This window comes from Bos indicus, chromosome 9, assembly GCF_029378745.1.
Source record: "Bos indicus isolate NIAB-ARS_2022 breed Sahiwal x Tharparkar chromosome 9, NIAB-ARS_B.indTharparkar_mat_pri_1.0, whole genome shotgun sequence".
NCBI lineage: Eukaryota > Metazoa > Chordata > Mammalia > Artiodactyla > Bovidae > Bos > Bos indicus.
In genome coordinates this window covers 75,180,465-75,205,355 of record NC_091768.1, presented here as the reverse complement: position 1 = coordinate 75,205,355, position 24,891 = coordinate 75,180,465, and the positions used below count along the sequence as shown (strand labels likewise).

Here is a 24,891-nt window from a genome sequence, read left to right as displayed (position 1 = left end):
TAAAATGTTGTCCTTCCTAGTGAAAGTGAGTGAAGTCGCTCAGTCGTGTCCGACTCTTTGCGACCCCGTGGACTGTAGCCCACCAAGCTCCTCCTTCCATGGGATTCTCCAGGCAAGAATACTGGAGTGGGTTGCCATTTCCTTCTCCAAACTCTTACCAAATCAATGAGTCCAGTTAGGAAAACAGAAAACACACTGTTTACTTTAACAGAAAGAATTTGCTACGAGGAACTGTTTAAACAGTCGGGAGGGAAGTTTTCCCTGCAGTAGTGACCTCCTTGGACTTCCCCAGTGGCGCAGCGGTAAAGAACCTGCCTGCAGGGTGAGAGGTGGGTTCCATTGCTCGGTGGGGAAGATCCTGTGGAGAAGGAAATAGCAACCCCTCCAGAATTCTTGCCTGGAAAATCCTACGGACAGAAGAGCCTGGTGGGCTACAGTCCATGGGATTGCAAAAGAGAACCACACGACTTAGAGACGAAACAACAGTAACAAGTGACCTTGTTGGTTAGGGAGGTGGAAAGTCAAGGATTCTCGGAGCTGCTAGCCCGACGGGCTTAGAGGAGAAGTCGGACACTCCCCTGGCGCTGGCACCCAGCCCAGGCTCCGGCGGGACGCGGGTGGGGCTCCGCCGCAGCTCCGCCTCCCCGGGCACCCAGCCAATTGGAGCGCGGCGCGCAGCCAGAGCCCTGGCCCAGGGTGAGGAGGGGAGACCACGCTCCCAGCGCCCGCGGCCCGAGGGGGAGTCCCACGCTGACGGCTGCCTGCAAAGATGTGACCCAGCTCCGGCGCCCATGTGCGCCCCCGGACCCTCAGCGAGGGCGGCGGCCAGAGGAGCCCCGGCACCCGGCCTCCCGGCCCTGCTGTTCCTGCTGCTGGTGGCCGCGCCGACGGGACGGGCAGGTAGGAGTATCGCGCCCGAGGCCAGCCGACCGCCCAGCTCTGACTGATTTCGTCCACCCCGCCTTTTGCTTTCAGGCGCGCGGAGCAGGAGGAGCTCAGGTCCGCGCGGGGAGCCAGGGAGCCCGGGGAAGAAACGCCGCTGCCTCGCGTGCGCTGAGAACTTGTTGCGAGGGTTGCAGGTGACGGTGAAGGCAGGTTGACGGTAGTCGCTCCGAGTGGACCCGCAGCTGGTAACTTGCGGTCGGCGACAGTGCCTTTGCACATTGCACTTGCCCCCACATCGCAGGCTGTCGCCACCCCCGCCGCGGCCCCACGGACCAGCTGCCCTTTTACAGGGAGCACCCCAGGGAAGGAGGCGATGCCTGCACTTTAAAAAACCAAACTCCGGGAAAGAGTTGGGCTCGCAGTGGACAGGAGCTAGAAAGGGGCAACGTTTCTAAAGTAAGATCCCTTTCCTGGGCAAGTCATTTTTTTTTTTTTTTTTCCTTTGCAGTTTTGACCACGTACATGTAAATGCCCTTTGATTTTTCGGAAGTAACAAAACTTGGAACTGATCTGTGATACAGGTTGTTTTTGGTTTTGTTTTTAAGTTTTAACTTTACCAGCTGCAAGCCAGTAAATCAGAATGATTCATTAACTGATTTCTGTTTTCCTTCTGCATTTCTGGTGTAAGAGAAAAAGAATGTTTTTAAAGCAAGGTATCTAGGATCCCCTCTTTTTTTTTAATTTCAAGCAACAGAGCTTGAAATACTGTGTTTTGTGCAGATTTGGCCCAGGCCTCTATGTTTTTAACCCAGAACTGAACAATGACTGTGAATGCAAAAAGTTGTCCATGAAACTGTGGTGTCCTTAGTAATCAAAGAACAAGTTGCAAAAGTTCAGTATAATTAAAAGAAAAGCGTGCATATAGATCTTGGAGAGATTTTTGGACAATAGACATTATGCACAATAAGCTTCTCTTTCTCTTCTAAATCCTGAAGTTACCAGAAATTGTCATTCTTTTCTCTTGTGATAAATATTCCTAGGTAAGCTGAATGGGAAGAGACTGCTCCTGACTTAGCCAGATACTGAGCTTCAACTAACTGACAGGAATTTGGTTGTTTCTATTTCTAATCAAATAATAAAGCTTGCTTCTTAATTGTATTGGGAGGCTGACATTAGAAGGTAATAATATTCTTGGCTTCAAAGCAAAATTAGGGGAAAAAACAAAGAAACTCTCTCCTGACCCAGGTACTTTCTTGGCTCGTCTTAAAACATTCCTGTCTTCTTCTGGGCCTCAAGGCACACTGAGAGCTGATGGGAAAATCAGGTGAGAAGGTACATGTGTTTATGTGGATAGAGAGCTATCCCATCTTGTTGGTTCCACCACCATATCTGTTGAGCCATGTGAACTTTCTAAGAATTATGTGACATTGCCACATTCCAGTAGTAAAGGCTTTAACATTTCAAAAATTTTGGCACAAAAATTTGAAGTCACACAACTCTTTGATTGGATTGGGCTGTACTACAATACCAAACATCCAAAGAGAAAGAAAAAAAAAATTTCAATGTGGCATCAGCATTTTAGGAAAGTTCTTGGTATTTCATTTCAGGTCAACTTTTAAAGGAATTTGGAACATCTGTACCACACCCACATGGCAGGAGGGACACAAACTCAACTCTATCAACTCTCCAGGGACAGAAGTTTCACTAAGAAATTCATCATTATGGTTTGGCAGTCTGGTCCTGTTGGCCTAATCCCATGTCTTATTCGTCACTGCAGATAAAGAATCCTGGTCAGCATAATATTAATGAGCATTTAAAGCCAGTAACAGAGAGTGGGAGGAGATGACTTGCCAAAGTCACGTATCTCCTCTCCTCAAACCCTTCAGAAACTTCCACTGCTGATAGAATCATTCTAAAGTCTCCTGTGTGGTCTTATGTGACCCCTCCTGCCAGTCTCTTCAGCCTCACTCACACCACTTAATTCCTACTATTGTGGACGTTTTCCAGTTCCTAGAGCAAACCAAACTGTTTTGCATCACAGGGACTTCATACTTGCAATTCCTTGTGCTGGAATGTTCCAGCCCACTCTGTCTCTGGCTAACTCCTGTTCAGACTTGACATCTCACCTCCGGTGTGCCTCCCTCAAGAAGAGCTTCCCAAAATCCCCAAAGAGGGAAAAAATAGAATTTATTGTGTCTATGAACAAAGGAGCCAACTCTAGGTTTGGAGCTTTTGAATATGGTCTAAATATTAAAGTATCTCTGCTTGTTAGAACTAATATGCTATATTTAACACAGTGAGGGTATTTGTTGAAGTGTTTCTTCTTTGATATAAACACAGCAGTAGCAGGTATTTTATTTCATGGAGAAGTTATTTTAAGATATTTTTCACACACACAAATGATTCCAGTGAACTAATTAAATTTTTTTCATTGCTTTCTCCTTTTTAGCTTTTAATTTTGAGCTAATATGAGACTTACAGAAAAGCTCTAGAAATAATAGAGCTCTCATGAACCCCCTCACCCTGTTTCTCTTAATTTTAAGATCTTATATAACCATACAGTGTTCAGAACAGTGAAATTAACATTGATGTAACACTGTTCAGGCTTCTGAGGTGGCTCAGTGGTAAAGAATCCGCCTGCCAATGCAAGAGACGGGTTCGAACCCTGTGTTGGGAAGATCCTGTGTTGAAGGAAATGGCAACCCACTCCAGTATTCTTGTCTTGGAAATCCCATGAACAGAGGAGCCTTGTGGGCTACAGGCCATAGGATCCCAAAGAGTCAGAAACAATTTAGCAACTAAACAACAACAATGTAACACTATCTGCTAAACTACAGACTTTGTTTCAGTTTAACCCTTTTTTCCCACTAATGCTGCTTTTCTGTTCCAGGATCCCAGTTACCTTCAGTTGCTGTCTCCTTCCTCTCCTCCAATCTGTGAGTTCCTCAGTCTCTGTTTGCTTTCCTGTCCTTGACACTTTAGGAGTCCTGATCACCTTTCCCTCAGACTTGTCCCTCAGTATGGGTTCATTTGAGGTTTCCTCATTAGAGTGAGATTATTCCCTTTGGGCAATAATACCACAGAAATGACGTTATCTTTATCAGCCCATCCTATCAAAGGGTTTATGATATCAGTACATCTTCTTCCTGATGATGTTAACTTTGATCATTTGGTTTAGGTGGTGTCTGTAGGGTTTTTCACTGTAGAGTTCCTATTTTCATTTTCTGATTAATAAATTGCTGCTGCTGCTGCTGCTAAGTTGCTTCAGTCGTGTCCGACTCTGTGCGACCCCATAGACGGCAGCCCACCAGGATCCCTCGTCCCTGGGATTCTCCAGGCAAAAACACTGGAGTGGGTTGCCATTTCCTTCTCCAATGCATGAAAGTGAAAAGTGAAAGTGAAGTTGCTCAGTCGTGTCCGACTCTTCACGACCCCATGGACTGAAGCCTAGTAGGCTCCTCCATCCATGGGATTTTCCAAGCAAGAGTACTGGGGTGGGGTGCCATTGCCTTCTCCAAATAAATATCTAGTGGGAAGATATTCTGAGATGGAGCAAGTATCCTGTTTCTCCTCAAACATACACCCACTAATTTTAATATTCATCAGTGGATACTGGATGCAATAACTGTTATGCTTAACGGTGATTTTTTAATTTCACTCTTTCCGTCTCAATTTATTAAATTGGAATTCTAATGCAGGGAAGAGCCTTTGCTTCTCTGTCATTTATTTGTTTATTTAGTTTCTTACATATATTAATATGGATTCATAAATGTTTTGCTTTATTATTTGAGTTATAATCCAATACTATTATTATTTAGTATTAATTTTATTGCTCAAATTTTCCAGCTTTGGCCATCAAAAGCTCTTTTAGTTGGTTCCTGCATGCTTTCAACAGGCCCCATTCTTTCCTGAGCATTTCATTACTTTGTAGCATCACAAAATATTTCAAGTTCATCTTGTATTTTCCCTTCCCCAGGTCTGAACGGGCTTCCCAGGTGGTGCTAGTGGTAAAGAACCCGCCTGCCATTGCAGAAGACATAAGAGACACTGGTTTGGTCCCTGGGTTGGGAAGATACCCCTGGAGGAGGGCATAGCAACCCACTCCAGTATTCTTGCCTGGAGAATCCCATGGACAGAGAAGCCTGGTGGGCTGCTGTCCATAGGGTCACAAAGAGTCCGACCCAACTGAAGTGACTTAGCATGCAGGTATGAAGGGCTGAATCAGCCACTTCCCCAAGGAGCTCTAGTTCCTTCTCCTGGAAAATAAGATCTAGAAACCAAAATCTCATTGCTACTGGAATGTTGTTTCTAGGCCCTCTTAAAAAAAAAAAAAAAAAAAGCTGACTGGCAACTGCTTTATTTTCAGAATTCTTTTTGATGCAGAAAACTAGGCTTGAAAAGACCTTAAAATCCCATCCAACTCCTTCTCTTGTGAATCTCTTCTGCAGCATAACTTCCAAGGCATTACCTCTCTGCTGTTGAAGCACCTCCCATTGTAGGAAGCTCACTGTCTGACACCCAAGTCATGATGTCCTGTCGTTGCAGACTTCCAGCTACTGGAATGTTCTTCTGTGTAATGAGCTGAGATCTCTCTCAAAGTTGGTCCTCACTCTGAGTGGATCAAGTTGTACAGAACAATCTGCTCAGCTCATTGACTGCAACCATCACATTCCCTCTGTCTTCTTTCATCTCAGCTAACCACCTCCCCAGTTACACCATGCCAGGTCTTCCTCCTGGTCTTTTCTGTAGGTGTGTATTCTGGATTGTCCGTAAGCTGTCAGGTTGACTCACTGTAGATCATGATGAGATGGCTCATCTGCCACATTTTAAACACTACCCCTGGCATGTTGGTCCTTAAGTGATTTACCATCAGGTTCTCGGTGAACACAGGTCTCTAATGCTTACCCTCCCTTTTTATCTTTGTTGTCTTCTCCTATGAGACACAGACCTTGACCCCTCATTTAAACTCAGAATTTCATACAAATATAATTTCATTTTGTAGAGGCAGTTTTCTTTCTCTTCACTTCTTAGATTGCAGAGAATGGAAGTATGGCATAATGTTTTGGCTAGAGCTGGTGAAATCTGTGATGATGGACTTTAATGCAATTAATGAGACTTTTCTGGAAAGGAAATTTTTATTGATTACAAATGTTATCTATTAAAAATCAGTTCTATTTTTCAATGCAGTGCTCACTGCATTGCATGCGGAGATGCCAAAATGACTTCCGCTCAACTTTTCCAATCACTTTATGCGCAGCTTCATCAAATGCCAGCTCCACCTCCAGGCACAGAGAATGGCATTCCTCTCTTCTACAGGTTTGTCAGGAAGTTCTCCTTCTTGAGTCTGAGCATGTATGCCTTTCATCCAGCCTCCTGAAATTTCCATTTCATACAATTACATTTGTATTTTGGTAGTATGAGTATTTTGGCAAGTGTATCCTCTTAGTTAAAGCTTCTGTTTACGGTCTTTCCCCCATTTAAATTTCCTCCTTTTCAATGTTGCAGTTTTTTTTTTTTTTTCTCCTACATCAGTCCCTTCCTCTTTACTTTCAGGTAACTTGGCAGCCCTTCAAGCATTCATTGTTCTCATAAATAAACATTATGTTCATTTTTGAGGAAAGATGTGAGCAACAGACACCTACTATATTACATTTCTAGGCCTGCCATAACAAAGTACCTCAAACTGGGTTGCTTAGATCAATATAAATTTACTGTCTCACAGTTCTGGAAGCTAGAACTGAAAACAGTAGGAGAGCATCTGTTCCACGCCTCTCTCCTAGCATCTGGTGGTTGCTGGCAATCCTTGGCGTTCCTTAGCTGTTGAGCACCATCCCAGTCCTCTGCCTTCACACAGTGCTCCTTCTGTCTCTTCACATAATCTTCCCTCTGTGCATGTCTTTGTGTCCAAATTTTCCATTTTTATAAAGATACCAGTCATGTTGGATTGAAGCCCACCCTAATGAGGTACTGGAGGTTGGGATTGCAACATACTCCTTTCAACATACATTTATAACACCAACCATACCCTCAGCGGGCTTCCCAGGTGGCTCAATGATAAAGAATTTGCCTGCAACGCAGGAGACCCAGGTTCAATCTCTGGGCCAGGAAGATTCCCTGGAGGAGGAAATGCCAACCCACTCCAGTATTCATGCCTGGAAAATTCCTTGGACAGAGTAGCCTGGCAGGCTACAGCCCATGGGGTTTGCAAAGAGTTGGACATGACTGAGCAACTGAGCAGGCACACACCATACCCTCAAAGACTTGGAGGGTAGTGAGCAGGACCCATGAGCTTGGCTCCTAAAGTAAAGAAAAGCTGCCTTTTCAATCCTATGTAGTTCTCCTCAACATATTTATTAATCTATGTCCACTGCCAAAGGGAAACTTTTGTAGAGGTCTCACACATGAAAGCGTCCCTTGAGAATGTAAAGGGCATAGATGAGTCTTCTCTTATTCTTTCTTTAACATGAACATAAGAGAAAGCCACCATTTTGTAATATAGGCAAACATGGAATCATTATGTTGTATGACTGAAACTAATATAATGTTTATGTCAATTATATCTTAATTTTTAAAAAAGAGAAACATCAATGGATGTGTATTAAGATGATGGAGTTAAAATTTCTTCAGCAGAGGGGTTCACTCTCTTCCAACCCCTACCTCCTGCCTCCATTTCTCTGTGGGGCACTTTCCTGCAAAATCTTGCTCCAACATGGACCATTTTCATGCTTAAGGCTAATTACTCATATGATTCCAAGTCAGCCTCCCTCCTCCATTTTACATTAAAATGTATATGTTTAAAAGGTTCTCTAAATTATCTACTAAATGCTTTATGTTGTTATTTTTTAAGTTGGCTAATGGTTGGTTTAATGCAAAATAGAACAACATATGTACCAACTTAAGAGTAAATAACTTAGGGGAATGAGGTATTTGAGTTGATCGGATGTAATGAAAAAGAATCAGCGTCTTACCCCCACACATTCATTTTGAGTTTTCATAAGTTAAAATATAACTTGATGCAATGTGATTTTTAAATAACCTTCTTTTGAGTACTTTTCATTTATTCATTCACTTACTCAGAGTAATTCATTCATACATTTCAGGAACTGTTCTAAGTATTGAATTGAACAAGAAAGCAAGGACGCTTTCTTTGTAGAGCTTTTAATCTCAGATGATTACAGTATAAATGCCAGAACTGAAGAAACCAAGCTTCTTTAGAAGCACAGAATAAGGCAACTGCTCTAATTTAGGAGTCAAGCAGGGCTTTCTGTGAAAAGGGAAACTGACACTTATGAGAATTGCCAATATACTCGTTGTATTTTTCATTTTAATACTAGCAAGAAAATAAAGTTAAATCCTGCTCTAAGCATATTCTATCTGTAAATGACAAAGTAGTTAATATTCCTTTTCCACACTTATATTTCTTTCTTATAAAGCTACTAATCAACAAAAAAACCCAACAACAAATAGCAAAATCCTACGAAAAGGAGGGATTTTTTTTGAGGGTGGTATTGCCAAATGGATAGGAGTAAGGAGCTTTGCAGCTTACGGACAGCCTGACCTCAAGGTCATTGACAGCCTCACCAGGTCACTGTGGACTGTGGCTCTACTCAGTGCTGAGTCCATCTGCAGTTATCAAAAGGCACCCATGTTACAGCTGCAGTTTTCTAAGGCTGGTATCCTAGGTGCTGTTTCCTGCTTCCTGAATCAACACCGTCCTTTGAAGGCTCAGTTAGCTTTAATAACAAGAGCAAGGGAATGTCTGCATCAATCCGTTCTCTGCATTGATCCTGGAGAAGTCCCTTGTTGCCAGTACCTTAGCCTGACCGGTGTTTTTTTAACATCTTTGTGGCAGGATAACTACCCCTAAGGGCTGATCTTTAGAGGGACCTGTGTTGCACATGGATCCCCTGTCCATTGTGTTACATTTAGTTACACAACTTCATCAAGGCATAATCAACCTAAAGAGGTCTAAATCGAGTCCAGGTCACTGTCAAAAACATCAAAGCATTGACTTGTCACTACAGAGGAGAGGTAGCCCACTGAAAAAGAACGCATCTTTCTGACTGTATTTTTAATGGCTGCCATATACTTCTGTCTTCATCTTATTTGATTAGACAGCTTGAGATCACACTCTCAACCTCGTTTGCCTCAAAATCCCAATCAACAATGAGCAGAAGTAAATACTATTAATTACTTCCAAGTTTCCATTAAATGATTACTTCCAAATCTCCACTACTAAGTAATTATTTTTAAGGCTTATTTTTTTTGTTTGTTTTTCTTACTTTTTTTCTATTTTTCTCTGTCTTCTCACATTTTTATCTTGTTCATTTTCTTTCTGAATATGTGAAGTGATAGAGATAGCAGTGGAAAAACTGTATTACATATGTGAGGATAAAAAGAAGTACTGGATTTGAAAATGATGTGAAAGATAAAGTGGATGATATATGTTGATATTTAATAAATATCTGTTGATTGAACTTGGAGCTCCCAATAGTTGTTCTTTCCAATACCTTAGTGGCTCCAAATGGTTTCTCTCTGTTCTTTCTTTTCATGTATTTATTTTTAATTTTTTTGCTTGCGCTGGGTCTCTGTTGCTGCACGTGGGCTTTCTCTAATTGCAGAGTGGGGACTACTCTTTGTTGTGGTATGTAGGCTCCTCACTGTGGTGGCTTCTCTCACTGGGGAGCGGAGGCTCTAGGCACACGGGCTTCAGTAGTTGCAGCACTCAGGCTCAGTAGTTATGTTGGGCAGCTTAGTTGCTCCGCAGCGTGTGGAATCTTCCTGGACCAGGGATTGAACCCATATCCCCTGCATTGGCAGGTGGATTCTTATCCACTGTTCCACTAGGGAAGTCTGTCTCTGTTCTTTCTTCTGTCTTTTCCTTTCTGAGGCAAGTTATTGAGTTGTAGAGACTACAACGCACATGTGAATCTTCTTTCCCATAGTTACTGTGGTAGTCACTTTGGATAGACACTTTGGCAATCACAAAATGTGGAGAAAATCAAACCCTTGCCCTCAAAAAGCCAATTTCTGAAAAGGAAGGGAAGGCATTCACACAAGAAATGACATAAGCCAGTGAGACTGATACTCTAACAATGGGACCAACACACACAAATTGATAATGACATCTTCAAAATAGGCATTTTAGGAAGCTATGCACAAAAATCTGACTGTTTTTCCTTAACTCCTTTTTTCAGAGTTCTGGATAGGACCTGCACACGTTGGTCAGAATAACCCATTAAGTGGCAAACCTCATCGTGAAGGTGTGGTTTAATTTTCAAAATCTTTCAGAGCCACTTCCAAGCAACTTGTATAACCAAGCTAAGAAATGCTATGTTGGGCAAAAACAAGGTGTGCCTATTTTTAAATAATGAGATGGAATTTTTGCATATTTATAAACTACCTCTGAAGACAGTTGTAGCTAAAAGGATATGTGTCCCAAATGCCGGAGCTGAGCAATGCCGGAAATAATTATAAACCGCCCCAAGGAAACTGCTTGGAACATGTGCACTCTTTTTGATGGGTAAACGCCAATATATTTATTTTAAGAGGTAGTCTCAATCTTAAAGTCCTATTTACTCTCATGTACCAACAGCAATATTCCAGAACATGTTTAAGCACATAGATTTACTTATTGAGGTGTGGCTATAAAGAAATAACATGTTTTTCATGTATGACTTATATATCACTCATCCATATAAACATTCACATACTTGGCAGGGAAAGCGTGTATTGATGGATTATGTCCAGATTCAGAACATACCTGCTCTGAAAGAGCAGGGCCTTCTCTGTGTTTCTGTCTTCCAGTGCACCTTAGTAACTGGATTTTCTATTTCTAGTAGGTGCCTGGTAATGAGGTTGAATGAATGATATGACTAAGTATACTTCCACCAGAAAAAGATTCAGTGAAGGAGAAATACTCAGGTTTTCCTCATTGAATTTCTTACATAGCTCCTTAGAAGCAATTTTCAGTAACATGCAAACTTTATAATGATTGTGCAATCTCTTCTTCCCACAACACTGTTCTTTGGAGTGTTCCCTAAAAGCAGCAAGTGAGTATCCTAGCAGAGAGATTTCTGTTGTCCTAAGAACACTTGGACTCAATCACCCTCCGAATGGCTGAACAACCGTAGGCAAGTTGGTCAGCCTCTCTGGGCCTTTATTCAGCTGTGAAAGGAGAATAGTAACCATGGAGGACAACGTTTTTGTTGTTTCATCACTAAGTCGTGTCCAGCTCTTTGCGATCCCTTGGACAGTAGCCCAACAGGCTCCTCTGTCCATGGAATTCTCCAGGCAAGAATACTGGAGTGGATTGCCATTTCCTCCTTCAATGGATCTTCCTGACTCAGGGATAGAATCTGTGTCTCCTGCATTGGCAGGTGGGTTCTTTACCATGGAGCCACCAGGGAAGCACATGAAGGACAAGGCTGAGCTAATAATTACTGAGTTCTTTCTTTGTACCAGGCACTATTTTAGGAACCTTATTTAATCATCCCAGCAAGCCTGTGAGGCAGATAATAATATTGTTTCGTTTTACAAATGAGGAAATTGAGTGCAGAGGCTAAATAACTTACTTCAGGGCACACAGCTTAGGTAAGCAGAGAGCAGGGAGCAGGTGTCAGTGTGGCTCTAGAACTCTTGTTCTTATGACTTCTCTCTGACCTACTTACATAAACAATTATTAGAAGCCAATGAGATAGAGCAGGTGGCCGTGCCCTGTATAACAATGAGCAGTCCTATCATAGACAAAGAAGAGGCCGTACTAAAGCACAACAGCAAATGGGCTAAGCGGTAATAGGGAAATAGTAGCAGAATTGGTAGAGAAAGATAATCGAGGAACTAATGTTAACTCCAAACCGTACTCTCTCATTCATAGAAGACAGTTAAGTATATTTTCTCAGGTAAATAGTTCCTGCATCACGCTTTCAGTGTTGGTTAGACGACTCACTTTTTAAGAGCACTTGAAATATAATTGCAGTGGCTGGGGAAGGAGGAAAGAAGAGTTCATGTTTTTCAGGAGAAATAATTTAAAACTTAAGACCAAAGAAAATATGCCTTTCCTTTTAGCGTGATGAAGTTAGAACAATACTTCACCTACTGGAAGGCAGAGACACTGCTTAGCTCTCCTTTGGTGGAGGTTGGGATGAGATATTTACAGCTTTGCTTCCTGAAATTGATTAATCGCCCTCTGGTGCCATTTTGTACATCAACTCTTCTTAACCCCATTTCCCACAACAGAAAACTCAGTCAGGTGATTTTTTTCTCTTCTTTTGGTCTTACAAGGTAGTAAAGTATTTTCCTATTTTGAAAGACATTTACAGTATGTGGCAACCACTTGCCATGAGCTGCTCTTCCTTCATTAAAAGTATGTTGAGTATCCCCTGTGTACACTGCAAGTTTCCCGGGGTTGTTTCAAGCTGTCAAGGTTTGGTAGTTCACACTGTATCACCCTTGTTCCGATGTTCATATGAACCTGGCTCCTGCTCTGTCTTCATGACGTATGTGAGCCAAGCAGTCCCTGGTTCGTTCAGTTCAAAAGTACTTGCCAGGCACTGGGAATACAAAGGGTCTTGTAAGACATGGTGCCCTGTGTCAAACAGCTCAGAGCCTGGTGATTGCTTCACTGCTTCAGCTGCAGAAAGACAGATGGGGCTGGAGACTTTCTCAGAGCCGAGCTGGGCAGGGCTTCCTCAATGCTGAGGTTCCCAAGTTAATGAGCCTGTGAAACTTGAATGGCCCCAAGGGGAAGTCCCCAGAAGTTGCCACATTTGACTATTCAGCCTCTTGCAGTCTGGTGGTTTTCCTCAGGAGTGCATGAATATATTGTCCATAAAGGGTAAGTCAGAAAGTCTCAGCCCCAGAAGAGAGAGGTTTGGATAACCATGAGACCAGTTACCCTCCATGAGTTCACACTGAAAACCTCGCCATTTTTTACTGGTGTTCATCGAGTACTAATTTATGCATTGATTTTTTCCCACAGTGTAATGAAATAGAAATACCTTTTACTGTCAGGCATATGATTGAAACTGCAACATATTTAGACAGTGACCTTAGTATTATCTTTGAGGCCATTAGGAAAATGTTATACTATTTCATTACACTTACAGAAAGGTAACTATAAGATAACTCTTGGAACTAATGCAGCAGCCACACTTTGTAAAACTCCACTAATGAACTTGTCAAAGACTTACTCATTTCAAATACCATTTATCTATTCTCTTTCTACTCAAGGACCCAAGAGGAGACAAAGGACCTTTTATTTATGGTGCTATAACATAGGTGAAGCTGGGCTAGAAGGCTTTCCCAAAGGCCAAGATATAATGAGAGGAAAATAAACACAAAGAGGGAACACAAGTCTAAATGACATGACTTACAAGCCAGAGCTAACTCATCATTACTTGGGAGATCATTAAGTGGGTCCTCCTTGCTGACCCCTCACAGCTCTGTTAGGGAAGTAAGCCATCTTTTCTGTTGTTGTTCATTGGTCCATTCACACTCCATTTATAGGCTGTATTCCCTGTGTTGTACAATATATCCTTGTAGCTTATCTTATACGTAATAGTTTGTGCTTCTTAATTCTCTTCCCCTGTATTGCCCTTCCTCCCTCCCCACTGATAACCACTAGTTTGCAGAAGCCGTCTTAATTACCCTTAATCCAAGGGGACCCCGCCTCAAGTCTCCCTCCCATTGCCCAACATTCACACCCCCATCAGGGAAGCTCAAAGGGAGCCCAAAATTCTGGTCCCTTTCTGAGGTCTTCTGAATTTCACTTTCTCTAGAAAGAAATGCCTCCTCCCCAGTGACTGTCATCAGAAATGCCCACCCCCTTTTAGGGTATACCATGCATACTCTCCACAATATCACAACACAATCATGTCATTAGAATAGCACAGGCCAGTATTCATTGAATGGAGGCATACAAGGGAAAATAAGGCGTCTTCTAGTTCCAAAAGATATTTAGGGAGAGAGTACCAAAATTATAAAGGGTATAAAATGCTAAGCAAGTTAGGAGTTTGCAGGTAATTTGCTGTGACTAGTGAATGTAGTGCATTTGGCTGAATACCGTAAGGAGAGGCCAGATCAGGCTGTGGAGACCCTTGTACCAAACCAAGGTTGTAGTGGTACAGCACTCCCAGAAATAAAATTATGTGTACCAATCCAAAACCTTTGTGATTTTGATTGTGATATTAAATAGAAGGACTTTCAGAAGTTCAGATCTGTACTCACAGGCCATAAATCTATGTGAACAAAAGTGCTTTTGTAACTCACAGATCGGCACATGACTCCTGATATCAATGTGGGTATGACATATTTTCACTTGGATGTTGACTAAATTATCTTATCAGTACTGGCAGGTTAAGACAATGACTTATCTCAGTTGGAACATTTATTCAGGAGTGTTTTCTTTATGTTTTTCCAAACTGGAAACAAATAGTACCTACGACTTTGTAAAGATGAAAACACCACGAGGAAATACTGGTTATCGATTGTGCTTTTTTTTTAATGTGCTATTTCTCCCCCTCAGAAACAAGTACTAATTCTATTTTCCATCATTCTTTTGCATCATCAAAAAGGCTGCTCCTGCTGCTGCTGCTGCTAAGTCGCTTCAGTCGTATCCGACTCTGTGAGACCCCAGAGACGGCAGCCCACCAGGCTCCCCCGTCCCTGGGATTCTCCAGGCAAGAACACTGGAGTGGGTTGCCATTTCCTTCTCCAATGCAGGAAAGGAAAAGTGAAAGTGAAGTCGCTCAGTCGTGTCCGACTCCTAGCAACCCCATGGACTGCAGCCTACTAGGCTCCTTCATCCATGGGATTTTCCAAGCAAGAGTACTGGAGTGGGTTGCCATTGCCTTCTCCTCAAAAGGGCAAATATTCCTGAATAAATCCTCATCTGTTGATGTAGCTTACACCCGATAAGACTCTCATAGCTCTGATTCATCACAGATTCCTGTTGTTTCTGCATTGAAAATAGAGCTCCAAGCTGTTGCCACCCCACTTTCCATATCCACAGCAGCGTCTTGGTGCCAGCTCAGCCATCCTCACTAGGGTTGCTACAGTTGTGGTCTCACCCGTTTCTCCAGGTCTATTCTTGCCCTCATTCAATCTTTTCTCCTCTCAATAGTGAAGTAATCCGTTTGAGATACAAATAGGCTCTTGACTTCCCCTGCCTAAAAGGCATCAGTGCTTTTCTGCTGTATTTCAATTATATCCCAACTTCCTGTCCAGTGTTTACAAAGACAGGGGCAGCGGTGGAGGATCTAGCCCCTTTGAACTTCAATCGCAACATGGCCAGTAGCCTTCACTTTTTCCAGCCACACTGACCTTTTGACTGTTCCAAGGGCACGGTATTTTTGGATTGGCATTTCCCCACTTCTGGAGTCTGCCTGGAGCACTGCCCTCCCACCTCACAGCTGACTCTTAAGCCCCTATCTAAGTAGGTTCTGTGACCCACTACTCCAACCTTATTCTCTTCCATAGCTGGGTCACCACGTGCTTGTCTGATTTTTGACTTGTCAATGGTGTCTCTCTTCCCACTAGTCTGGGATCTCCACAAGGGCAGAAACATACCTGCTTATTCATCATTATGTATCCACATGGTGGCAGCTGTATTAGTTTCCCGGAGCTGCCATGACAAAGTACCATGAACTGGACAGCTTAAAACAACAGAAATGTATTCTCTCACAGTTCTGAAAGCTACAAATATGAAACCAAGGGGCTGGCAGTGCCATGCCCCTCTAAAGCTTCTGAGAGAAGCTCCTTCTTCACTTTGCCTAGCTTCTGGTAGTAGCCAGGCTTCTTGACTTACAGATGTATCACTCTAATCTTCCATCTTCAAGTGGTGTATCCCTGTCTTCAGATTTTTTGTTGTTGTTGTTATTTTAGGGCTGTCCCTGGGGGTCATGCTTTGATTTATTGACTAGAGGATATCCAAAACTGATATCTTTTCTGCCTAGGAAATCTAAAAGATAATGTCAATCCAAATGAATCTAAAGGACTAAAAGCTAGGATATTCTTCCCCCAGAAATAGTGTACCAAACAGCAACATCCATTTTAAAATGTATTTCTATTAAAGGTGTTTACTACTCTGAATCCTTATTAGTGTATTTAATGGATTGGCTTAAAAGTTCATGATAAGATGTTGTGGAAGACACCAAATGAACTTTTTGGCCAACTCAATATAATGTTTTTTACAGAGCATTTATATTTTTTAAAAAATTCAACAAATTGTTGCTGTAACCCTCACTTGTAATTAAAAGTCTAAGAAGTTTTCATTCTTCTCGTTGGTTTTTAAAATTTTTTCATAAAGATGAAATGAAACTACTAAATAGAACATTTTTCAAGATTGTGACTGCAGTAGTCCTTTATAACATCATGGAAATGAAGGGAACCATTTTTTTCCTTCCTCCATTTAACTTGTGTTTTAAGTGATTAATTTCTCTAAGTTTTAGACTCTTTGTTGTATTAGCTATCTAGTGCTGTGTAACAAGCTACCTCAAAACTTAGCAGCTTAAAGCAACAAATATTATCTCTCAGTTTCTGTGGGTCAGGAGTCCAGTAATGGCTTATCTGGTGGTTCTGGCTCAGGGTCTTTCACAAGAGTATAGTCAAGAGTATATATGAGAGTACAGATGGCTGAGGCTGTAGTCATCTGAAAGCCTGACTGGGACTGGAGGATCCACTTCTAAGCTCACTAATGTGCCTTTTTTTTTAAATATAAATTTATTTATTTTAATTGGAGGTTAATTACTTTACAGTATTGGTTTTGCCATACATCAACATGAATCTGCCACAGGTGTACACGTGTCCCCCATCCTGAACCCCCCTCCCTCCACCCACCCATACCCTCCCTCTGGGTTGTCCCAGTGCACCAGCCCCAAGCAACCAGTATCATGCATAGAACTAGGACTGGTGATTCGTTTCATATATGATATTATACATGTTTCAATGCAATTCTCCCAAATCATCCCACCCTCTCCCTCTCCCACAGAGTCCAAAAGACTGTTCTATACATCTGTGTCTCTTTTGCTGTCTCGCATATAGGGTTATCATTACCATCTTTCTAAATTCCATATATATGTGTTAGTATACTGTATTGGTGTTTTTCTTTCTGGCTTACTTCACTCTGTATAATAGGCTCCAGTTTCATCCACCTCATTAGAACTGATTCAAATGTATTCTTTTTAATGGCTGAGCAATACTCCATTGTGTATATGTACCACAGCTTTCTTATCCATTCATCTGCTGATGGACATCTAGGTTGCTTCCATGTCCTGGCTATTATAAACAGTGCTTCGATGAACATTGGGGTACACGTGTCTCTTTCAATTCTGATTTCCTCAGTGTGTATGCCCAGCAGTGGGATTGCTGGATCATAAGGCAGTTCTATTTCCAGTTTTTAAAGGAATCTCCACACTGTTCTCCATAGTGGCTGTACTAGTTTGCATTCCCACCAACAGTGTAAGAGGGATCCCTTTTCTCCACACCCTCTCCAGCATTTATTGCTTGTAGACTTTTGGATCGCAGCCATTCTGACTGGCATGAAATGGTACCTCATAGTGGTTTTGATTTGCATTTCTCTGATAATGAGTGATATGGAGCATCTTTTCATGTGTTTGTGGCAAGAAACTTCATTCAATTCTTCAACATATCTTGGAGGCCTGTTACTTGCCACAAGGTCCTCTGTGGAGAACTGTTCACAAAAAGACAACTGACCTTTCCTAGAGTAAATAATCCAAAAGAGAGAAGGCAAGATGCCAGCCACAGTATCTTTTATAACCTAATATTGGAAATGATGTACTCTCACTTCTGTCATACTCTATTGGTTACATAGACCAACCCAGCTACAGTGTGAGAGGGGAATATGCAGGCTGTGAATGCCAGGAAGAGGGGATTACTGAAGGTCATCTTGGAGACTGGCCACCAAAATTGTGGCAATACACATGATTTATCCATAATGTAAACTTGCAAAGAGGTTCACAACATTTATAATGAAATATGTTTTATTTTCAAAAAATAGAATGGTATGGTGAGAAAAGTGTTTAGTGTTTTGATATTGTTGTCACATTATTAATTCTCTGTATTTAACCAATTATTACTTTTATTTAAACTATTAAAGTATTTATTTTTTAATCATTTTTCTACAGTAGATTTCTAGAAATTAATCCTTTAGGATACAGAGTTTGTAACATTTTGATAATTGATATAGCATTTTAAGCTTCCCTGGTGGCTCAGTCAGTAAAGAATCTGCCTGCTATGCAGGAGACCTGGGTTTGATCCTTGGTTCAGGAAGTTCCTCTGGAAAAGGAAATGGCAACACACTCCAGTATTCTTGCCTGGAAAATCCCCTGGACAGAGGAGCCTGGCAGGCTACAGTCCATGAGGTCACAAAGAGTCAGACACAGCTGAGCAAATAAACCACCACTTAGCAGTTCTAGAGGATCACTTAAACAGTTACAAAACTCTAATCAAAATTTCTGTTGCATCGTTGAACATTAATGACTGACAACACATTTCAGGGGGTAATTTATTTCAGAAAAGCAAGGTGGTTTAAAACAATCATTTTATTATTTCTCACGGTTTGATGATTAACTAGGACTCAGCTGGATGGTTCTTCTGCTGGCCTCTCTCAAAGCCTCTCACGCAGCTTTAGTCTGAGGCAAATGGGGCTACAGTGTCCACAGTGGCTTCATTCTGGCTCCTTGGCTGGAAAGCTGGGCTCAGCTGGGACGCTAGGACAGCTGGACATCTCCCTTGTCATATGGCCTCTCGACATGGTTTGTCCAGCAGAGTAGCCCACATTTTACATTGCAGTTCAGGGCTTTCAAACGAGCAAAAGTGAAAGCTCACAGGCCTTGTTAAGGCTCAGTCTCAGAATCACTTCTGTTGGTTAAAGAGGGTCATGAAGTCAGGTCGGGCTGGAAGGAAATTCACAGAGCACAAGTACTGGAAGGTACTGCTTCTTGGGGTCTGTATCTAGAGACCAGCCACCACAGGTTAGGTCTTCCTTTCTCTCCACTAACCCTCAATTCCTCTCTGCTCCTTTTTCAGTTCCCTGTGTCTCTGGTGATCTGCCTAAACCTACAAATGTCGCCTTCATATCCATAAACATGAAGAATATCCTACAGTGGAACCCCCCAGAGGGCTTACAAGGCATGGAAGTTAGTTACACTGTGCAGTATTTCATGTAAGTCTATTCTTTTCCTTCAGTTTATTTATAAAAGCAAGACTTAGAATCCTATGCAAAGATTAACAAACCATCTATTCTATTAAATGAGTGTTTGAAGAAAAAGAGAGATTTTAGATATTTCCTGTTAAATTATCTTGTTATGTTTTGTTAGATTACATTAGACAATAATTTCTTCATGTAAACAGAGTGTTGAGTGCTTAGGCAAGAGAGGAAATATTTAAATGAAGAAAAGAAGTTGATCAAATGTTATTCTGTGGCTGAGCAAACAAGGAGATCCATCACCTCTGAAACATGTAAACTTATTAGAATTACAGGGTATTTTTAAGTGAAACAGTACAGAATTCTGTACAACTCATGGTTTTTATTAAAGATAGTAATGAATGGACATTTCCACTTTTCACCTCTCCCTCAAAACTCATGAAAAACAAGAAAGAATGCAAAATGATGAGCGAATGTGGGGTAGATTGTCACTCCCATACCCATTTACATAGTATTTAATAAAGAACTGCTCCCTTCAAAGAGTAATTGTCCCAAAGATCCAGCAGCCTATCCCTAATTACTGAAAGGGAGAAAGAAAAAAAAATGAGCATAAGTTAAAAGTTCCTGAAAGCTTTCTTGTGGAAATAGAAAGAAAATTCAGACAAGTAATTGTCTGTAGTTTGAGTCTATAAACAACATGGTCTCTAATGGTAAATGTCAAAGAAGAGATAAACAGTCAAAAAGAAGATTCTAAGACTCCAAGAGGAAGAACTTTTTTTAAAAGCAAGATGGCAGAACTTAGGAAGAAGATAGAAAATAAAAATGTTTTATGGAGATGAAAAATCTATTATAGCTGATAGCAATAATTGAACAGGTAATAATAACTGTCTGGAATTGCATATTGTAAATGCAAGCTCTGACTAGGAAAATTTAATAAAAATAATAGGAAGACATCCTGGTGAAGTTATTGAACTTTGAGAAAATGACATGATTTATAACCATCATAGTAAAAGCAATGATTTCTATCTGCAACACTCAGCTGATGGCAGTGATACATCTTCTGAGGGAAATATAGTTGTGACCTAAGACTCCTACCAAGTTCAACAAATGTATTTTCAAGCAGGTGGAACTTGGGATATCGCTCCACTGAAACTTTCTTGCAGAGGGTTTGGAAGGGAAACACTAACTAAAGAGGATCTCCAACTGAAAGAGATAAAATGAACCTAAAGAACCTTAATAATGACAAGATTATGGCAAAAAAGATGAGTAGCATGCATTGAAACCACCTAAATGTAGAACTAAGACTAAACAGTAATGAGAAATGTGGTTACAGAACTTTCTTTGAATGTTTGGACTTAATAATATAGCAAATCATAAGGTGGGGAAAGACTGTACGTGTACTGACTTTTATAGCACCAAGGTATTATATGTGATCCAAAATGAAAATGTTATCATTTGAATAACTAAACTTTCAATATCTTTCATATATGATTTTCTTAATTTAAACTATCTTATTAAAAGATATTAAGAACAAATATCTTGTGGTGATGAAACATTTGAACTGCAGTGATTCATTTCAGTTTAATTTCTTTCTCATTAAAGTTCAAATCAAATTAAATTTACTATTTTTATTAAAATCATAAGTATGGCATAATCGAGTTTTTGTCTATGTATTCAATTATTGAATCCTTCTTCTGGATACATATAAGCACAGTGAGATGTACAGAATCACACATACCAAATGCTTTGGGGTAATGGGCTTCAGGGTAATTTATTTATCTCTCCATTATACTTTTTTCATTGTGTGAGTTTAAAAAATGTACCATATTTACAAATAAAAACAATAATGTTGTTTTTGTCTTTGAAAAAAAATATTCTGACCATTAAAGGTAGTAGAAGACTTTGGCTGCTATTCACAATGACCTCATTTATCTGGAACCTCATGCTCATTGCCATTGAGTTTCTCAGGAACCAGTATTTTAGGGAAGAGGCATCACTCTGTCAAGAGAAATGGCTCATGAGTGTGCCCTTGCCTCGTTTTCCAATAGGTGGAGCAAGGAGCTTGCTCTTTTCTTCATGTGTTTGTGTGATTCAGAAAAGGATTTTTTAAAAAAGAGAGTCATCACTGCTCTGAGAGCAGATAATTTAGATTATTTGCATTTCAAAAAAGAATATTTGAAAATAAACTTTCCATTTTGGAGTTCTTACAGCCCCTGTACATGTGGATGGTGGGCAGGAATACAGGGCTGTGTGTGTCACCAACAGATTCCATGCTCGGTTCCGAAGGCAAACAGTCCTGGGTTCACAGACAGGCTGTGGACCTGGCTGGTTATAGATTATATGTTTTTACTTTTGAGTGAAGCTTGTTTCCAAGTAAGAGATGAAATTTTAGCAAAAGTTTAAACTATATCTACGCGAGGAATTTAATGCAGAAAATATAGTGTAGCATTAAAAGCACAAATTTTAGCCTCAGAGAAAGCGGTTCAAATCCGCTATGCCTGTTCCTAGTCAGACTAACTTGAGCAGCTCCATTAACATCACTGAGCCTCGATTTCCTCATCTGTAAAATGGGATGAATACAATGGTACCCACCTCCAAGGGTTATTATGACAATTAAATGAGATAAAGCTTTCATATCCTAAGCACGCATCATGCTTAACGGCACTTGATAAATGTTTCCTGCTGTTACCAGAAAGCAGTCGGAGACCACCTAGAGCCCCACATGACTTTTGGGCATGGATAAACATCATTGGTGTAGCATTTATTGTGGGATTCATGTCTATCAGCTTGTCAAACTTACAAAGCATTATATCCAGAACTTGGTCAAGAGTATTTCTCCTTCAACACCTATCATGGGATGCTGCACTGGCCTTGGCAGAGTCAGGAAGTTTGAGGAGAAAGGGTCACATAGGCGATGGCAGTATTTTTCTAGCCACTAGTCAAGACCTGTTGGTGAGCCATGAAATCAATTTTGAGGGACATAACTAGCATGCCAAGGTTTAGGATGGTGTGGAGGGGATTAGAGTAATAAAATAACTGAGTGCCTGGCATGTAGTAAAGTTGTATGATCTTATAAAACCTTTGTTTTAGTATATGAGATATATGTATGAACTGTGTCACAGTGTGAAATGTATTTCTTTCTGTGGCTCACCATCACAGAAGGTGACAAAAGTGTGCAAGCCCCTTGGCATGGTGATTACTTGAATTGTAGAAATTGGTCAACAAACTCTTATTTCTTTTTATCTTTTTCAAGATTTTTTTTTATGTGAACCGTTTTTGAAGTCTTTATTGATTTTTTACAATATTGCTTCTGTCTTATGTTTTGGCTTTTTGGCCAAAGCATGTGGGATCTTAGTTCCCCAACCAGGGATCAGACTCACACTCCTTGGATTGGAAGGCAAAGTGTTAAGCACTGGACGGCCAGTAATGTCCCTAGATCTAACTACATTTTTAGTGTTTTCTGGTAACTATGGTACTTAGGAAACAGGAGATGTTTACTTTCAGGACTCTGTTGCCATATTCTGAAAAGGGAAGATACCCTTAGGCTTTGGCAACACTTGATAAAGTTGGCAATTTCTCCTCCTCAACACATAGTCTTCCCTTGACTTTTGTGATGTCTGTTTTTCTTTTTCCTTCTCCCTCTTTAGCTGCTATTTCTGAGGATACTTTGTATCTCAGCTTTAAATGTTGATGCTCCTGAAAGTTTATCCTAGGCTTTTCTTTGTCTCCATGGATAATTTCATTCATGCCCGTGCCTTCAATGAGCAGCTTTATGTCACTGATTTCAAAATCCCTACCTCCCACGCACACCTTTCTGCTGAGCTCCAGCTCCTTCCGGGCACCTGCATTCAGATACCTTTCACACATATCTTAAGCTCAACGTGTCAAAAACTGAACTCGTCTTTCCTTCCTCCCCGTCCCCCACTCCCCATTTCTCAAACCCACTCTTCCACATTCCTGATCTGGAAAATGTTACCACCATTCTACCTATCTATCCTGGACAGAAAGAGATGTAATGCTTAACACCTTCTTTTCCATCATCTTTTATGTGCACTCAGTCACCAAGTCTTGTCTCCTAATATTTCTTACTTTTGCCCTGTCGTTCATTCCACTGTCACCATACTTGTACAATCCACCTACATATTCCGCCGGGACCACTGCAGCATTCTCTTCAACTGTTCCCCAGTCTGACACTCATGACCGATCACGTTCTCTCCGCTACCACTAGAGTTAATAGCTCGACACACGTAATAGCCCAACATGCCTGCTTTAATCCTTTCAGTAGCCTCTCTTGCAACCCTGTCTCTTACACTTGGCTCATCCCATGTCTCTTAAACTCTTAATACCTCAGTTTCTCCCACCTGAAAAGTGCTAGAAATATCCCCCCTACCTATTTGCTGTGTTATGTTTTTGATAAAGGAGAGGAAAAATCTATATAAACAACCTAGTCTGTATCATCATTATCACTATGATCATCGAAAATGCAGATTTGGAAATGAACTCCAACCTAGTGAATTTTCCCTAGAACCCTTGAAGGCAAGTATATTTTTAAATTTTATGAAAATGTCAAGAAGAATTTCTAAGAAAAAAAGTAATTTTTCTTAAAACATCCCATCCAAAACAAACAAACAAAAAATATCCATCAAACTGACCTTGGTATGCATGTGGGCTGTAAACTTACATAGAAAAATTGATCACACAATCTGTAAAATGTATACTGTAGCCCAAGAATAATAATAAAATACATGCTTTCAAATGTACTATCCACATTATAATTCACAGAAAGGAAAGATGATTACAGAAACTCTGACTCATGCTCCTGACAGCTAATGAAAAAAATTGCTAGCAGCAAAAGTAGATTCTTTTTTATCTCAGTGACAGGCACTTTTGTTGCTTTGAAGAGAAGGTCTTAAGTTCCATTCAGTTTTATATAATGACTGTTTTTGTTTCCTATTGTAAAGCATGGAGAGCACCTCATTGTTGATTCACAGTTTTCTTCTCAGCAGATATGGGCAAAAGAAATGGCTGAATAAATCTGAATGCAGAAATATCAGTAGGACCTACTGTGACCTCTCTGCTGAAACTTCTGACTATGAACATCAATATTATGCTAAAGTTAAGGCCATGTGGGGAACAAATTGTTCCAAATGGGCAGAAACTGGACGATTCTATCCTTTCTTAGAAAGTAAGTAGCTCAGTCGTGTATTAAATAAAGTATCAAGTTCATCTGACCTAATGTAACAATCTCTGCCTCATACATAGCCTCCTCCAAATCCCAGTGCTCTGCTTGGCTCTCTTCTGCGCTCTGTCCATTAGGTGGAGTGACCGGCCCAATACTGGGTACTTCACCTTACTGTATCTCAGAGCCTCATCTTCAGAAAAAAAGGTTTGACCAAGTGTCTCTCAAATTGCTCCCCGATCCAGAATTGACACTAGAGGCCAAACTGTCAAATTTTGATTTTGTTTTATTGCTCAATTGAGACTGTATAATTTCAGGAACAACTGACAGATTTATCTTAATGTTGCGGTTTTAGAAACTATTTGACTATTTTAGTCGCCCACAGGGTGACTAAAGATTGTTTTCAGGAGGGAGGTTCAAGAGGGAGGGATATATGTGTACCTATGGCTGATTCACATTGTTGTACAGCAGAAACTAACACAACATGGTAAAGCAATTATCCTCTAATTAAAAATAAGTTTAACAAAAGACTGTTCTGATCACCAAACTAAGTCTCTGCTTGTTATAAACTCGATAGAGTGATGACGTAATTTCTAGGTATAAATCAGAATGAGGCAACATCTTCCTGGTATTTGCTTTTTAAATTTTTCCATCCCCAATC

The 24,891-nt window shown here is 40.8% G+C and overlaps 1 protein-coding gene across 3 annotated transcripts in view; it reads left to right on the top strand.

Moving 5' to 3' along the window:
* The first annotated feature begins 655 nt into the window (after window positions 1-655).
* Window positions 656-24,891, top strand: part of IL20RA (interleukin 20 receptor subunit alpha) — a 33,135-nt gene continuing 8,899 nt past the window's right edge. Inside the window, exons 1-3 of one of the 3 annotated variants that reach the window (XM_019967494.2) lie at window positions 656-900; window positions 18,934-19,069; window positions 24,058-24,236. In XM_019967494.2, coding sequence (XP_019823053.1) covers window positions 792-900; window positions 18,934-19,069; window positions 24,058-24,236 — 424 coding nt within the window. In that variant the 5' untranslated portion in view covers window positions 656-791. Of the gene's footprint in view, window positions 901-11,531; window positions 11,787-18,229; window positions 18,836-18,933; window positions 19,070-24,057; window positions 24,237-24,891 lie in introns of those variants that run through there. The other 2 variants (XM_070796256.1, XM_070796255.1) reach the window with 2 other exon arrangements.